Raw genomic sequence first — 17260 nt, 5'->3', positions numbered from 1 at the left:
AATGTGCTTTCAGCATGCAGCAGTTGCTGGGATTAGGAAGACGTGCAAAGTTTGGGTGATCAGAAACAGGCCAACAGGTCATCAGAAACATTATCAGTTTAAAACACAGCTAGGTCATTCACTTTATCAGTTTGGATCAAATCTACCTTGGGAGAAAGTACATCAAAAATGCACTATTTCATAAGAAACCATGGGCTACATACAAGACAGTTATTGTTATGGGTTTGGGAAGTCAGTCTGGGTCCCTTCCAAACCTGTGATACTGTGACTATGAGGTTGGAATCTGCTGGTACAGGAAAAAATAATTATAGGTATAAAAAGGAGAATTGCCTGGATGCCAAGATCCAGGTTTGGGCCAAGGACTCTTTGGTGACAGAACCCCAGCAGAAATAAATAGGCCATTAGCCACAATCCATATTGTTGCACATACTCCAATCTCTGAATGGCAAGACACTTCAAGGGTTCTTGCACTTACTGGTACCCAGATTTGGTTTCCTTGGAATGGGGGTCAGCGGAGACTGTGGTGTCTTTAAGATATATGGATTTATTTACACAGAGCATATACAACCTGAGCGTAGGGTGGAGGGGCTCATAGCATTAACATCCCAACATATCTTGCTAACATGGTGTGTACACGGCTTCTCAAATGAACAGCAGGAGCACACCAGATGAATTGTAAGAGGTTGTGCTCAGATGCTGAGCTCAGGGTGTGGCAAAATAAAACCAGCCCATGAAACATCACCACAAATGTGACAAGCTGTTTACACACCTGCAAACAAATGTACACACTGCCAGCGGCTGCAGGTGTTTAATGAGTGATTTTTATGTGCTGGGTTTTCTGTAATAAGGGGGAAATCTGGACTAAACGGATTGAAACAGCCCTGCAGTGTTGCTCAGTGCTATTATTCCCACCAAGCTCCAGGCTAAGGCAGGTGGGTTGAGCGTTTCTTTGGGGAATTATAGGGACAGAACCACCTAAACGGTATAGAAACTTATTTATGTACACTACTACAGCGGCAAAAATGTTACTTGCCCCAAAATGGAAAGAAGCAGAAGTCCCAGCAAATGAAGACTGGATACAAAAACTTATGGAATATGTAGAAGCAGCGAAACGTACCAGAAGAATAAGAAATCAAGATAACGATTTTTAAATAAAAGAATGGAAATTGTTTATTGAATATTTACAGATAAATTGTAAACAGATAAGACCACTGGCAGGATTATTGTAATAACCTGCAGCTTCATAAGAGTATATATTTAAAGAAGATGAATAAATGAGCAAATTAAGTTATTTGGATACGGAGAATATATTAAAAATAAATTTAAAGAAAGAGGGGGAAGGAAGAAAAGCTTTGAAATGTCAAAATGATTGTAAAATTAGTGAAATGTATAAACTTGAAAAGTATAAATAATTATTTCAAAAGAGAAAACTGGAGCACAACACTCCTGCAGTGTTCTTCATTTACTACTTTCCTAAGTGAGTGAGCATCCATATTACAGGCCACTGCTAAATTGACCCTCAGCTCCTGCTCACAGCCCACGTCCAACCAGTTGGCACTCTTTCCATCGCCCCTTTCCTCTTTCCCTGTCTCTTGGTTTATTCCAGAGTTCTTCCCGTTTACCACGGAGGTGACGAAGGCTAGAGCGACGCTACTCCGCGCCCATAGAAAACCAAATCCTAGAACTGGCCCTCGCCCACTCACCGAGCTTATACCCGCTTCGGCCTCTCTAGGACGTTCTTCAGCCGTGGATGGAGAGGCTGCGCTTTGTTCCGGTCAAGGCCGGAAGTAGGCTACTGGCGGGCGTTGCCGTGGAAACGCGGCGCTGTTTACCACCGAGGAGGACCGGACCTGCGGCGAGGGAGCGAGAAGGGCTGCTGGATGGAGCCGCTGCGAGGTGAGAGGGCGGGCGAAGGCCTGGCGCCGGGCTCCCCTTGCCTTACCTGACGCGGCCGGGTCGGGCCCCGCCACCCGCCCTTTCTCGCCTCGGGAGCGGGGGGCCTCGGCCTCCTCCGCGAGGAGCCCCACAACAGGCCTCCTCCCTATCGCTGGGTGGTGGGAGAGACCGAGCATGCGCGCGTATGAGATACTTGGTTACACGACACCAGCCTTTGCCAATTCTGTGCCCTCTTGGAAGTTTTGGACTACAACTCCCATCAGCGCTGGTGAGCGTTCTGGTCCAAAAGTTCTTCTGGGAGGGCACCGGGTTGGCAAAGGCTGAGTGGCAAACGTGCATAGAAACTCACGCACGCACGGTATTGGGGCAGTTGCATGTCCTACATTTAAAAGCGCATGACTTTACCTTGGAGAATATCGGGAAAGGTACGATAGTTTCCCCAGTACAGAACTACAGTTCCCAGCACCCCCTAGCAAGCTACAGTTCCCAGGATTCTTTCAGGGAAGCCACGTGCTTTAAATGTGAGTTGGGTGTGCTTTTAAAAGTATGGTATGGATTTGGTCTTGTTATTTGGCCTGTTCTCATCTGTGGATTTAAAAATACCTTAAGTTTCTCACTTAGTAAATCATGTTTACATTTTCACTTTTCTTTTTTGCTCAGTTTCCCCCCTGATATAGTGTAGGATTTTCCTTGTGCATATGTGTGTGTTTTTGTAGTTTTTATGTGCCATGTTTGTTTTGATGCTGAATTGTATTTATTTTGCAACATTTATATTTTGCTTCATTGAAATTAAGCCTAAAGACAATGCTTTGTTTAGTTGTTACTTACATTGCATAAAATGTGGCAGTTTTTCTGGAATGTTGTTGGTATTTGTGTTTATTTACTATGGTGTGCAATAGGTATGTGAACATCCTGTTTTAATGACTGTGTTGTTTGGGATTGTTCTACTGTATATTTTAATTATTGGCTGTTTTATATTTTAATGTTTGTTTATCTGGTTTTATGTATGTGTATTTAAAATATAATGTGAGTATATTTTTATCAAAATATTTTTATTCTGCACTTTATTTTCCAGTAACAGGGCCTCCAACATGGCCAACAACTATCCACTTAAAACCATGCAAAAATAGCACATGTTATTAGCATAATGAAAAAGTGTCAGAATCAGGAAGGACAGGGAATGAAAAGGAGTGGGATTAAGTATTTAGGCCAGGGGTCTGCAACCTTTAAGACAAAAAGAGCCACTTGGACCCGTTTCCGAAGAAAAAACAACAACTGGGAGCCGTAAAACCATTGCGACATTTAAAACAAATATAACACTGTGAACGGCTTACTGTGCTTGACTATTTCCTGAGCGGCTACAAAACTAGCATATGTTGTGGAATTTGCAGACTTCACCCAATTCTTGAAATTATTTTTGCTCCTATCAACCTTCCTCATAAGTTCTGCAATGGCTTTTCGTCTCTCATCTCCATCTGGATATTTTTCAGCAAAGGCTGTGTGTTTATTGTGGAAATGTCTTGCAATATTTGACTTTTTGTTGTTTGCAAATTTCTCACCATATATTAAGCATACTGGTAAACCAGTCTTGTCAGTAGAGAAGGCAAATGATTCTGTCCATGTATCATTAAACATTCTGTTTTCTTCAGAAATTTTTCTTTTCTTGCCTTTATCCATGGCTGGCCTATCGGGGGTCCAAAAGAGGGACGTAACTAGAAATCAGAGGGCCCCATAGCAAAATTTGCTATGTCCAATAATCAATGCCCCAAAATGCCATAGAAAATTAATCAGGGCCCCAGTGTACCATAAATCATAATCAGTGCCTGATGTAAATAATAATTAATAATGAGGGCCCAATGTCATCCTCGTCATTTTAAAATAACTTTTTTTGACACTTTTTTATTATTTTTTTGTTTGACCCCCTCAGAATTACTCCTCCTCATAGAAATAAACGTTAAATTAACAAGTTACCTTTTTTTGAGTGTGTGTTCTTCACTCCCCTTCAAAACAGTGACCAGCTTACATGCCCCCTTTCAATGCAGCCTGCTTACAGCCCTCAACCAAAATGGCCGCTCCCGCGACTCCCACGTGCGCCCACAAAGATGGCGCCGACGATTTTCCCTTATCGGTGCCCTTTAAAGAAATGGCCGCCGCAGCTTCAACCCACGCCTAGAGGAGGCTAGAGAGGGAGAAAAGCGGGGGGGAGGAAAGCAGCGAGGACGGCAGAGAAGGACTGCCGGGAGTGGAATCCCACACACCGCGAGGGGAAGGAAGGGAGAGGGTGCGAGCTGGAACGGGGCAAAGAGGGCGGTCCCCGGTCGTGCCTGGCCTTAAATGGGCTAGGCCACGCCTCCCCGGCCCCGCCGATTGGCGGGCAGGGTTGCAGGGACGCCCGGGGATTCCCCTGTTCTCGCGGGGGCAAAAGGCCAGCCCCCGCGAGTGGAGTGTGGGAGGGGTTAGCTCGCAACCCCGTCTCCTCTCTAGCTCGGAAATGGCTTTGCGGAAAATGCGCCTCCTCCCCTCGCCTCCGCCCCGGAGCCGCGGCAAAGGCGTTAAAGAGCCGCATGCGGCTCCGGAGCCGCAGGTTGCCGACCCCTGATTTAGGCCAAAGGGGCCCAATGGCACAGATATGTTTTTCACAGGGTGTGAAAGTGTCATCAATGATGGGGCCAGCTGGGGCTGAGAACTCTGAACCTCGGTCACCCCAATAGAGAAGCCCCTGATACCCTTCTACCTACTCATCAACTACAAATTTGATGGTGCTGGGGCATGGATTGGTGCCTCTGCCAAAGATCTGAGTGGGAGGAAGTGATCCTTCAATTATGCTGGTCATAAACTGGGTAGTGCTTTGCAGTTATAATCAGCATTTTTAATTGGAGATGTAAACAAAATGGGAGATAGTAAAATGGTGCAACAGTGAAGTCACATAGAGGGGGTTGTACTAATCCAGTTTAGCTGTGTCAGCGGCAAATGGATCAGCCTTCAGGAAGAGCACAGCTGGCATACCAGCTGACACTGCAAAATGCATTCCTGGCCACAGCTGCCGTTTGGGTGATGAAGAGCAGTGTTGGGTCTAGGAGAACTTTCAAGAGGTGAACCTGTTTTTTCCAAGGCTAGTGACCAAAACAGGCAATTCACCTAATCCCCAGACAGTTCTTGCTGACCAGCAGCACTTTCAAGGTGGCATATAGAAGTATTTCAATTAAACTACACACACACACTAGCAGGAAACGTATGAAAACCCCAAACCTGTCATAGATTGTTGAGAGCACCAATACACATTTTTACCTAGAAGAGCCAAAAATGTTTTTAGATTTGATGCCGGTTGAATAGGGAATTCCATAGATGAGGTGCCACTGCTAAAAAGGGCACACCACTGGTAGCCACCGTCTCCTCCATGGCAGGCAAAAAGGGAAGGTAAATAGAGCAATGCATCAGATGAGGACCTGAACAGGGAATCTGTGACCTTCCGGATGCTGCTGGACTTCAGTTCCTTTCATACATAACCATTGGCTATGTTGGCTGGGCCTGATGGGAGCTGGAGTCGGAAGGACACAAGTTCCCCACCTCCGGATTAGTTGCATCCTTAGTTTTGGACACATAAATTTTCAATTAAGGGGTAAAGGAAATGGATCAGTATACTTTGCATAAGTAACAGACAACAGTTCTCTGCCAGAAGGAGCTTGCAGTCTGAAAAGTAGAAGGTAGAAAAGCCAGCAGTGATTGATTAGTTTTCTGGATCTGAACAGGCAGGGGGAAGAGAGGTGGCTTCATGGAAGTGTTGTGAGTATAGATTGAGGGGCACAGAAGAATCTGTCAGGCTGTCCAAGTTGTACACTCTGCTCAGATCATTCTTGCTCCTACCAGGGTTTGGGATTTTGCCCTGCCACAAGAGTAGTTTGCCCTTTGGAAAGCACTTGTTGGTCCAGTAAATCTCACTGCGCATTGTGGAAAAGGCAACTAAAGGAGAGACAGGTGCAAACCAAAATGAGGCCTTTATTGGAACCAACTAAAAGGTCACAAAGCCATGAGTATACCTTTGAATTCCACAGAACCCTTCATCAGGCTAGACTATTCATGTTCCAAAAGGGTTGGTAGGGTGTGGGGGAGAAATGCTCCAGGGGTGATGGAAAAGCCCCAGAGCCTGCAGTTTGTTATAGCCTAATGGTGTTTTCTAATTTCCCCTTCTCTCGATCAGCACAGCTACCTGACATTTTAAAAGCCAGTGTGGTGTAGAGCTTACAGGGCTAGGACTAGGAAGCTCTATGTTTAAATCTCTACCCTTGGTCAGTCATACACTCTGCCTAAATTACCTCACAGGGTTGCTGTGAAATAAAGCAGGGTGGGATGGGGATTTATGCCACCATGAGCCCCTTGGGGGAAAGGGGTGGGTGGGAATAAATGCAAATAGGTGCAAGTTACTGCTGGATATGTTCCACCCTTTCTTTTTTAAAAGCCTTTTCTCCAGCCTCCACCGCCTTACATTTAACATTACACGAAAGTTTGAGAATTATCAATGTTCAGTGTCCATAAGTTCCTTTTAGCATGAGCGACAACTATGGTCATTCCTGAACTGGAAGAGCATGTCTACAGTAGTTCAGGCACTGGTGACTTGAAGATTGGATTACTGTAATGTACTCTGTAGGGTTTCACTTGCACTTTATCTGGAAATTGCAGCTAGTGCAGAAAGTTGCCGCACGGTTGCTGACAGGAATGAGACCCTGTCAGCATATCACACCTCTGCTCGGAGATCTGCACTAGAGATCTGCACTGGCTGCACATTTGCTACTGGTCAGAATTCAGTGTGCTACTGTTAGTATATAAATCCCATAACAACTTGGGACCAGTTTACTTGAAGGGATTGCCTTTCCCCCTATATGCTCACTCGGCTGCTTCAGTCTGTGGAACTGGCTTCTACTGGTGCCTCATAATACCTGTTCTGCACTTGTAAGAAATCATCATTTTCGCTGGCAGCACATTTGAAGCTGCCTGCCTATCAACATCAGGCAGGTGCCTTCCCTGCACTGTGCTTAAAACATTTCTGTTCAGGAAAGCCTATCCAGACATGCAGAAGTTATGTGTATTCTTTCTCCTTTTAGCTACTGTTGATTTAAATTAATCTATTGAGTCCTTTACATACTTGCTTTAACAGCTTTTATGAAGCAATTCAACATAACCATTTAGAGGTTTGGGGGTTTCTTTTACATTCAAGTGGTATATAAATGTCGAATGAATAGGTTTAAAAGTCTGCCTCACATTCGTTTTGAAACAGCAAATATTTGTTTATAAAGTTGTAACCGAGATGGTATTCAGATGGATTCTAGGAGTGTAAAACTGAATGGGAGAACTCACTTTTAATCCTCATCTGTATGCTCTTTTCTTTTGGACTGAGATTAGATGTGGCTTGGACTCCTGTTTGTACGTGTTTTCTCCATGACATGGCACATAAAATGCTTTGTATTGATTGTGCTGCCTTGGAGTTTATATCTGTTGCTTGGCATATTAAGCTTAATACACAAACACACCTACTCTTTTTACTCTACATCCCCACTCCAATACAGCAGTAGATAATTGTCTTGGTGAGCCTGGCCTCTGTGGCCAGCTGGTGGTTCCTACACCTTTTATTGTAACCCAAGTCAGCGGGCCGTTTCCCCTATTATATATAGTTGTCAGATATGGGTGCGTGCTGTGCCATTGTCAGTTGGAACAAGGCAGCAGCAGTGCCCCAGACATGGCCACAAGAGCGGAGTTCATCATTTGCTACAGACTCCCCATTTTTGTGGATGTGAGAAAACAAAAAGGCATAAGGTGAAAAAGAGTTTTGTTTTCTTTCTACAGTTTTGTGAAAGCAGCAGGATTGGTAATTACTCTTTGGACTAACAGTTTTTGGGGTGAACTTGAAATGCTCTGGATGGGAAGGCAGCTTCAAAATAGGTTTAATTTCAGAAGGTTGTAGCCATCTAAGTTCTAATCAGAGTAGACCCACTGAAAGTGATTGACCTAAGTTATTCATGTCCTTTATTTTCAGTGGTTGTGCTCTGAGTAGATACAATACAACCCAAAATGTGTACGTGTATTCAACATGTATATCCTGCCTGCTACTTTGGAAGTTTAAGGCAGTTTGTGAAAAGTCAATTTTAAAACTTTTAAACGTCATACACAGTAAAAAGAAATTCATACATAAAAACTGTTAAATTAGCATTAAAAATAGTCTGAAGTAACATTACATGAAAATTAGTGTTCACTAAAAGGTTGAGCCATTATTTAAAGTAAGGTCTTAGCTGAAGGTCTGTTAAGAGGACACCAGGGCCACAGCCCTGGAGACGTCTTCTACCTTGATCATCAAAGGCAGCTGATATCTAGAGACAGTGAAGGGCTGTAAATTTGGATGGCCCTCATCTCAGATTTGATGTTATCAGGGTGGGTACCCAAAATTTGGGGAGAGCACTTTTCCTTGAAGGTTTCTGCTAGTGACTAGGAAGCCTACATGATCAGTCTCCTTCTGACTCCAAAGAGCTGTTTTCCACCTTTCAAAACCCTGAAATCCCTATCCCCAGCATGCATCACAAAGCACTTTCATTCCCAAGTTTCCCTCCAGACTCAGATCCAATGGAAATCCTCTACTCTGACTGCCATCTTTTAAGGAGGTACATACCAGAATTCTGGTATGCATTGGGGAGGAGCACACACTGTATCACTCTGTGGTACAGTCTCTTTAGGTGGGGAACCTCAGGCCCAAGGGCCAGATGTGCCCACCTGGTCCTTTTTATTTGGCCCTTGGGACTCTCCCCAATTCACACCCCTCCCCTGCCACACCTCTCGCTGCCACTACTTTGCACCCTCCATGAGTGTTTTTGCCTGGCTTGAATGTGTTCTTGAAGTCTGGCAATGCTTTTTGATGGCTTGGATGGATGATCGTGTGAGGGGTGAGTCTGTGTTGAAATTAGCCACCTGGACAAAGGTGAAATTCACATGCATCGATTTGCCCACTTTTGCCTCTGCCTCTGCCCAGTGTTGGCATCCTGCCCCCAGAAGTTTGCCTAGAAGGGAATGTGTTTCTCAGGCTGACAAAGGTTTTCCTATTCCTGATTTAGAGATGTCCTCATTTCTCCCAGTGTTTTTTTGCCAGAAGGTATAAAAAAGAAAAACAACTCTTCTCTCAGCTTACTTTTCAATTGACATCTCAAAGTGCCTTGACTTTTAAGGTGGGAGTATTTGTATTGCTGCTTTCCCTTGTAAGCTTGCACTGAATATGGTGCTTAAAGTGATCTATTGTATATTTATGTGGTGATTGTATCTTTTTAATTTAGTTTTGCATTGCTGTGAGTGTTGTTTGGAAAGTTGTCTAAATAGATGTAAATAAACAGATGGGCACAAATTGTGCTGCTGTTAATGTATAAAGGGAAGAAATGTGTCTCCCCTGCTGGGGATGTCCATCCCTGTAGTTCGACAACCATTAACTTTTGTGCTTTTTTTAAAAAAGTGCCTCCACTACACTTATTCTTTGGTTGTAGAACAGCAACCTTTAGTCAGGTAAAACCTTTTAAAATTGTCTTAAGAGACATTCCTCATGAATTATTTTTAACATAAGCATTGCAGGTAGCAGATGCCCCCTTCCATCTCACACAGGAGGAAGACGGCACCTGTTGGGAGTGACACATGGATGTGTCATTTAAGCAACACCTGGTTGCTTGGTTTAAATACACAAGTATCTCTTTTTCTTCGCAACCTTTGTTTTAGATATGCAAATTTGATGCATCAGTTTTTAAACTATATCTACATGCCACCTTCCTACCCAAGTATTTAAGGTGGTTTAAAATGTCAAATAATGCTCAGGAAACATAAAAAAGAAGAAATCACATACTAGGAAAGGGCATAGGCATAGCCAGGATTTTTTTTTGGGGGGGCAGGCCTTTTGTTAGGGGGGGCAGAACCTCATTTTGCTATGTATTTTTATTGATTTTGAGTTGCCCCTCCCTGCCTCTCCACCCCCCTTGTCTACACCCATGGGAAAGGAGGAAGAGGTGGTGAGAGGAGAGGATTAGCAGCAAATTCAAGGTACCAACTCTTTTTTAAAAAAATAGGTAAAGGTAAAGGGACCCCTGACCATTAGGTCCAGTCGTGACCGACTCTGGGGTTGCGGTGCTCATCTCGCTTTATTGGCTGAGGGAGCCGGCGTACAGCTTCCGGGTCATGTGGCCAGCATGACTAAGCCGCTTCTGGCAAACCAGAGCAGCGCATGGAAACATCGTTTACCTTTCCACCAGAGTGGTACCTATTTATCTACTTGCACTCTGATGTGCTTTCAAACTGCTAGGTGGGCAGGAACTGGGACCGAACAACGGGAGCTCACTCCATCATGGGGATTCAAACCGCTGACCTTCTGATCGGCAAGTCCTGGCTCTGTGGTTTAACCCACAGCGCCACCCGCGTCCCTATTTTTTATTAAAGATTTTCTTGTTACAGAACAAACAAACAAGGAAAAGTACATATAGCGTCTCTACTTTCAATTCACAGAGACTTTGTGATGTGCAGTGGAGTTGCATAAAAGAAGTCCAGGAGGCTGCTAAGCTGCTGGGGTCTCTTGCTCTAATGCAGTCATGAGGAATAAAGTCAATCAAGAGGGAGGTGGCACTCTTTTCTTTTCCTTGCTTAAGCCAGAATGTCAAAATCCAGCCTGGCGTTAGGCATGTTTATGGCCTGTGATCTCAATGGGTTTAATGCTGAGCTGGACTGCATGCAGCCACTCTGTCTTTGTAGATGAGTCAAAGTATTCTTTGGGCTCTCAGCCACCGGCAGCAACAGTTGATGGAATGAGGGCTAGGCGCAGAGGGCACTTCCCCCAGCCCAGCATCTGCCTTGGGCTGCCTTCAGTGCTCATTAAGAATCTGTGCCTGTTTTTCATTGCAGAGATCCTCTATTTTTAAGAGGTTTAATTCAATAAAAGCAATACCTATTGGATTTCTGCCTGTCATGAGCTTCTAGAAGCACAGGGCCCTGCTGGAAATGGGCAGTTCCAATACTTGCCTTGGCCTCTAGAGGACGATTACTGGTAACAGATTTCTCACAGAGAGAAATGTCATCTCCATCCTTCTTTTCCCTTGCTTGGTTTCAGGGTTGAAAATCTGCAACTCCCTGGAGGTGCAGGCGGAGATCCTCTCAGACTGACTGGCCTGTTTGATCCTCTGGAGCTTTTGAGCCGTCAGTCCTTTTGAGCCGATGGAGCATCTTCTGCATGTGAGTGTTTTGGTTTGCTTTTGAACTTTTCCCAAACATGACCTTCAATGACAAAGCTTTAACTGGTTCCTGAAATATCTTGGGATGCTTTAGCTTATGTCTTTTAATTCTGATGTGTTCTGGCCCTGAGGAAGCTGCAGAATAAACCTGAGAAGTCAATCTATGCACAACATAAGCCTTTTAGTTTCTTTTTTTCATAACCTATTTGCTTGCAAAGTTGAGCAGGCATAATAGGGCTGCAGAAACAAGCACACAGGAAGGCAGTGCTGCACTTAGGTGCCATCATAATGCCTGCCTGGGCAAAGTCTTGTCCCCTGGACCTTCCACATGACAAGCGGACCATTTGGATCCCTTCCAGTCGGGATTCAGGCCTCATCATGGGACTGAAACTGCCTTGGTCGCACTGGTTGATGATCTCCGGCGGGCTAGGGACAAAGGTGAGAGCTGTTTCCTAGTTCTGCTGGATCTCTCAGCGGCGTTTGATACCATCGACCATAGCATCCTTCTGGACCGTCTTGAGGGGCTGGGAGCTGGGGGCACTGTTATACAGTGGTTCCGCTCCTTCCTCCTGGGCCGTGTTCAGAAAGTGGTGGTGGGGGATGAGTGTTCAGACCCCTGGGCTCTCACTTGTGGGGTGCCTCAGGGTTCTGTCCTCTCCCCCATGCTTTTCAACATCTACATGCGGCCGCTGGGAGAGATCATCAGGAGGTTTGGGCTGGGTGTTCATCAGTATGCGGATGACACCCAGCTCTACCTCTCTTTTAAATCAGAACCAGTGAAGGCGGTGAAGGTCCTGTGTGAGTGTCTGGAGGCGGTTGGAGGATGGATGGCGGCTAACAGATTGAGGTTGAATCCTGACAAGACAGAAGTACTGTTTTTGGGGGACAGGAGGTGGGCAGGTGTGGAGGATTCCCTGGTCCTGAATGGGGTAACTGTGCCCCTGAAGGACCAGGTGCGCAGCCTGGGAGTCATTTTGGACTCACAGCTGTCCATGGAGGCACAGGTCAAATCTGTGTCCAGGGCAGCTGTTTACCAGCTCCATCTGGTACGTAGGCTGAGACCCTATCTGCCTGCGGACTGCCTCGCCAGAGTGGTGCATGCTCTGGTTATCTCCCGCTTGGACTACTGCAATGCACTCTACGTGGGGCTACCTTTGAAGGTGACTCGGAAACTACAACTAATCCAGAATGCGGCAGCTAGACTGGTGACTGGGAGCGGCCGCCGAGACCATATAACACCAGTCTTGAAAGACCTGCATTGGCTCCAAGTACGTTTCCGAGCACAATTCAAAGTGTTGGTGCTGACCTTTAAAGCCCTAAACGGCCTCGATCCAGTATACCTGAAGGAGCGTCTCCACCCCCATCAGTCTGCCCGGACGCTGAGGTCCAGCGCCGAGGGCCTTCTGGCGGTTCCCTCATTGCGAGAAGCAAAGCTACAGGGAACCAGGCAGAGGGCCTTCTCGGTAGTGGCGCCCGCCCTGTGGAACGCCCTTCCAGCAGATGTCAAAGCGATAAACAACTACCTGACATTCAGGAGACATCTTAAGGCAGCCCTGTTCAGGGAAGTTTTTAACATGTGATATTTTACTGTATTTTTGGTTTTTATGGAAGCCGCCCAGAGTGGCTGGGGAGGCCCAGCCAGATGGGCGGGGTATAAATAATAAATTATTATTATTATTATTATTATTATTATTATTATTATTATGTTCAAGCAGTCTTCACTAAAATATTCTAGTATTCTGTTCCCACAGTACCCAGCCAGGGAAGCCCACAAGGTGGATGCGAGAGCCACAACCCTTTTGCTTCTATTCCAAGTCAGCCTCCTGAAACTAATGCCCGAATAAGTGTAACTGACATAATTTCCCCCTTTACCCTTCCTCATGTCACATTCAGGCTCCTGGGTTTTGGGTAGGAGGTGCCAGGAGAACATTTAGGGAGCTAGCCTAGTCCCCCTAGTCCACTGACTGCACTCTACTGGAGGAGTTGATAGATTAGTGCTGTCCTTCCGGTGTAAAGTGGCAGGCTCATATGAATTCCTGTCAGCCCAGCCCAAAGTCTAATTCAGCTGGGCTAAAAAGTGGTCTGTTGCAGGAAGTGAAAGCAGACTGCTGCAAGCCGGGTGGTGCCTGGCCCTTTCTGACTTTTGTTTCCCCAGGTCTCCTGAAAAGCAATGGCTGCTTCCTCGCACCTGAACATCTCATCCTCTGAACGGAAGACCTCCTTTGGCATTGCGAAGCCTCCCATCTGGCAGCCACACTCCCTCAGCATGCATGTCACCCGGCCAAAATCTGCAAAGGGGCGCACGAGGTCCAACTTGAATTACTCCCACAGCATAGAAGCCTACTCCTACCAGGTGCCATCATCTCCTCGGCCATTAGCTCCCTGTGAAGATGCTGCAAGTGGCCGAAAGACCTTGTCAACCCAGCAGCTGTACCAACCTGTTCAGGTGTTCCCTGCTGAAATCCCAGATCTTCTCCAGCAGGTGCCCATGAGAACTTCCTCCTCCTTAAACAAGTACAGAGTGCTCCCATCCATCAGCAGGAAAGAACTGCGGAAGGGTGCCGTGGAGATGATGTCTGAGCAGGCTGGTCAGCTCCAAGGGAGTCCCCAACCAGAAGAGAAAGAGCAAGGCTTCAAAGAGCTTCTTCCCCTGGTGGGGAAAGCCTCCACCGATATCATGGCAAAACACAAAGGGGGCGGCGGAGAATATGCTCAGAATCCACCTCCTCTTCTGGAGACAAAGCCCCGAAGTAAAACAAGGGAAGGGGCCTATCCCGTGCTGAATTTGGAAGAGCCCAGCGAGAAGGAGCCGAGGTTGCTTCTCGCCATCAGGTCTCCTTCAGGTCACAGGTTTGAGCGTCACTTCAGACCGACGGACAGCTTGAAAACCGTCCTTACAGTGGCAGAGCAAAAGAACTCGGTCGTGTACAGACGCTGCAGCATTGAAACAGTGGAAGTGCCTCGGAGGACCTTCGCGGACCTCACCAAGTCCTTACAAGAGTGCGGGATCCCTCACAAGTCAGTGTTGTGTATCCTACAGGAGTCGCAAGAGGGGGAGCTGTAAGCGTCCAGAGGCTGTTCTTTGCATTAAATGCCATTGGAGAGTGGATCTCTAGATCCAGCTGACGCCTTTTCTCTGGTGTAGCACTCCCCCCCCCCGCCCACAAGCTGTTCCCTGTGCAGGACCATTTTGTTTCTTAAGCTTTGTATTGAAAACCCCACCCACCCCCTCTCCCAGCTTCCCATATTCCCCATTGCATTTTGTAGGTTTGCTGAGTTGTTTTCAAAATGGCCTGTTCTCCAGGGAAGTCTTACAATCCTGATTCCTTTTTTTCCAGTGGAAGGGATTGGTTTGTGATATTTGTTTGGCTCCAGGAATAGATCCTTTCCCCACACCAATGTGAGTTTTAAGATGAGTGGACGGGGAAAGATGGATATAAAAAGCTGGCCCCCCAGGAATGTCTCCTGCACAAATTCCATTTAACGATGTTGTCATCTGTTTGCAAAACTTCTTTTCAGCAGGGGTTGTGCAGGAGAAGGTTCTGGTGATTGTGACCAATTCTTCTCTCCACCCCGCCCCTCCCCCAAGTTCTTCCAGTCAAGATCCAAATAGTTTTTTGCTTTGATGGAAGTGCAACTGACCCCAACACTTGCTCTCTCTCTCGTCCATGGAAAAAGCCAAGATTTATGAGAGCTGCATTAGTTCAGCCTACCAGAGTTTGTTGCTGTATTGTTAATCAGATGTTCCTTTCACAAGATTATGGCACAAATTAGACTGGAAAGATCCCAGCTATGTGGGCTTATCCAGTGCAAATTTGAATGTTGAGTGTTGTTTGGTAGCAGGTAACAGAACCTTTGCTTTTTTGAAACAAAAATGAGTTAATTGCAAACGTGTGTCGATTTCAGTATTCTGTTATCAATCGAGTTTTGCTTGGGCATGAGCAAGCGGCTTTTCCTGAAAGCTGCTTTCTCATTTTTTATTTTTTTTAAATGAATCTTAACCTGTTTGTGTTTATCAAAATGCCATTTATATTCTTTTTTAAAAATCTGTGTTTGAATGTTTTTAAAAAAGCTTTCTGTTCACATGCAGGATTTGAAATCTTAGTATTACTGAGAGGTTGGGGTGGGTTAAGCTCTAAGTACACAGCTTGCCAAAACATTCTGCTTCCAAGTGTTAATTCCTCTTTATCCAATCTCACTTTTGCCTTGCCGAGATGGCCAAATGAACCTTGGAGGTTGGTAGGAAATTGACCTTCGCTTTGATGGCAGCTGCTAAAAGTTAGGCCAGGGCCTGCGTCACTTTTGACACAAATGAGGATTGGGCAGAGTGGGGCAGACATTCCTCCCCTCTTTGCTCTAACTCAAGAACAGCCAGCTTGGGGCCTTCCAGTTGCTGCTGGACTCCAGTTCCCATCATCCCCGACTATTGGCCTTGCTGGCTGGGGCTGATGAAAGGTGGAATTCAGCAGCAGCTATAGGGCCACCACAGTGGCCATCTCTGCCCTCACATCTTTACAGGCGAGACTAGTAGAGTGCCCAGCCTTGCTTCAGTTACAGCTACTGGGTTCCTCTCTTTGCAGAGTGGCCTGCCTTCTGCTTGCTTTTCCTGCTTCTGAAAGGTGAGTGGGTCCTTTGGGAAACAGAGATGCCTACAACAGCAAGGTGGAATGATGTGACGTTGTGTCAGTACCCCCAAAGTGTGACACGTATGGCAGAAAGAGGTGAAAGAATGCATGGCAGCCTGGGCCATCAGCATAAGACACCTGGGTGACAGGCAGCAATGCTATGTCTGGACAAGATATTAGCCTGCAGTCACGAGGCAAGGCCTGATCCTGAGAGCCTTCCTGATTCATGTAGCAGGGTCAAGAATGATGGGGAAAACTTCCTGTTCTACCTAGCAGGGGTTATAGTGCAGAGAGACAAGGAAGAGTGTTGTATGAGCAGCCTGGTTTGCTCCAAGTTTGCTTGACCAGCGGCACCATGGGTGTGGGGCACAAAATGTGTTTTCTTCACCCAAGGGTAGCGGTGGCAGTGGTCTTGCTTAGAAGTCATTCCATCTTAGGGTCAGTTTCCACATGGCATAGGTTCAAGCGGTGAAGCTTCCCTTGGACTGCATCATTTGCCTCCCCATGCACTCAGTAAATCATCTCTGGGAGGCTCCTGGTCTAATTCCCAATTCCCTCTTTGTCTCATAGGAGAATATTGTCAAACCCTGTCCCCAGCCTGAGAAGGCAGTCCAGAAAGACGTTACCACTTGATTCTGCTCTATATATGAAACTGTCACCTATGTGACAGCACTATTCCATATATAGGCAGATGACCTCTGGCCTGTGTGAACAAATGCTGACTTTGCTTTCTGATTTTGGAGGGGGGGGGAGCCCTCTCAGAGTAGAGGGGAGCCGAATGTTTTCAGAATTACAGTGACAAGGACCATTGAAAGGGGCCTGGAATCTGATGGCCTGAAAGCTTGTCTCCCCCATGGGAACAGTAGAAAAAAGAAAAACCTGGAAAATGTCAAGGGGGAAAAACAACCAAGGCTTAAAGCAATGGAACAGTTTCCTGGATCGAGGGTGGGAAAGTATGCTTTTTGCACTTCAGTATAATTTGAATATATGTTGTGTGTGCTGTTAGATATAATAAATATATTCTGGGTGTACTGGACTAGTTCTGTCCAGACAAGTGTTCATTTTGAGTGCCTAATTTTTTAGTGCTGCAAGATTAACAATTTGGAACACACACACACACTACTTGGGTGGGTAACTGAGCAGGCACCAAAGGTCCCCACCCCACTTTTACAGTTTCTATCCCACTTTCCTTCTTGACAGAAGGTCAAGGTGGCTAATGGTAAGCACATTGGACCAGCTCAAGAGGTGTCTTCATCAAAGATCTGGTTCTTAACAGCGACCACCCCAATACCCCTGAGCACAAAAGTAACACAGCCATCTTTACCTGTGTTGTCAAACAAAGCAGGTTGTTTTCAGTTTTAGCTCTACACAAGAACAGATACATTGAAATTCATGGGACATAGTTGGATCCTGTCCAGCATATCTAATGCATCCTGTTAGTGCAAGGATTTCAGTTTGCACAATATAAATCTGCTTTGTGGTTTTCCATTTGGGGAGGACACA

At 46.0% G+C, this 17260-nt stretch overlaps 1 protein-coding gene and 1 long non-coding RNA gene across 2 annotated transcripts; one reads left to right on the top strand and one right to left on the bottom strand.

The window, feature by feature from the left end:
• The first annotated feature begins 1596 nt into the window (after positions 1-1596).
• Positions 1597-16818, top strand: UBXN10 (UBX domain protein 10). Its single transcript, XM_082230510.1, has 3 exons — positions 1597-1896; positions 11012-11133; positions 13288-16818. The coding sequence occupies exon 3, from the start codon at positions 13303-13305 to the stop codon at positions 14194-14196; it is 894 nt and encodes a 297-aa protein (XP_082086636.1). The 5' UTR covers positions 1597-1896; positions 11012-11133; positions 13288-13302; the 3' UTR covers positions 14197-16818.
• On the bottom strand, positions 3456-4497 carry LOC309536520. Its single transcript, XR_014221564.1, has 2 exons — positions 3868-4497; positions 3456-3580 (listed from the first exon to the last, which is right to left on the bottom strand). It is a non-coding gene; the product is annotated as an uncharacterized lncRNA (long non-coding RNA).
• Positions 16819-17260: the final 442 nt, after the last annotated feature.

This window comes from Podarcis vaucheri, assembly GCF_965113315.1.
Source record: "Podarcis vaucheri genome assembly, chromosome: 7".
In the NCBI taxonomy this organism is placed as follows: domain Eukaryota; kingdom Metazoa; phylum Chordata; class Lepidosauria; order Squamata; family Lacertidae; genus Podarcis; species Podarcis vaucheri.
The sequence above is the reverse complement of the archived record's forward strand: the minus strand, read 5'-3'. Positions and strand labels throughout refer to the sequence as shown.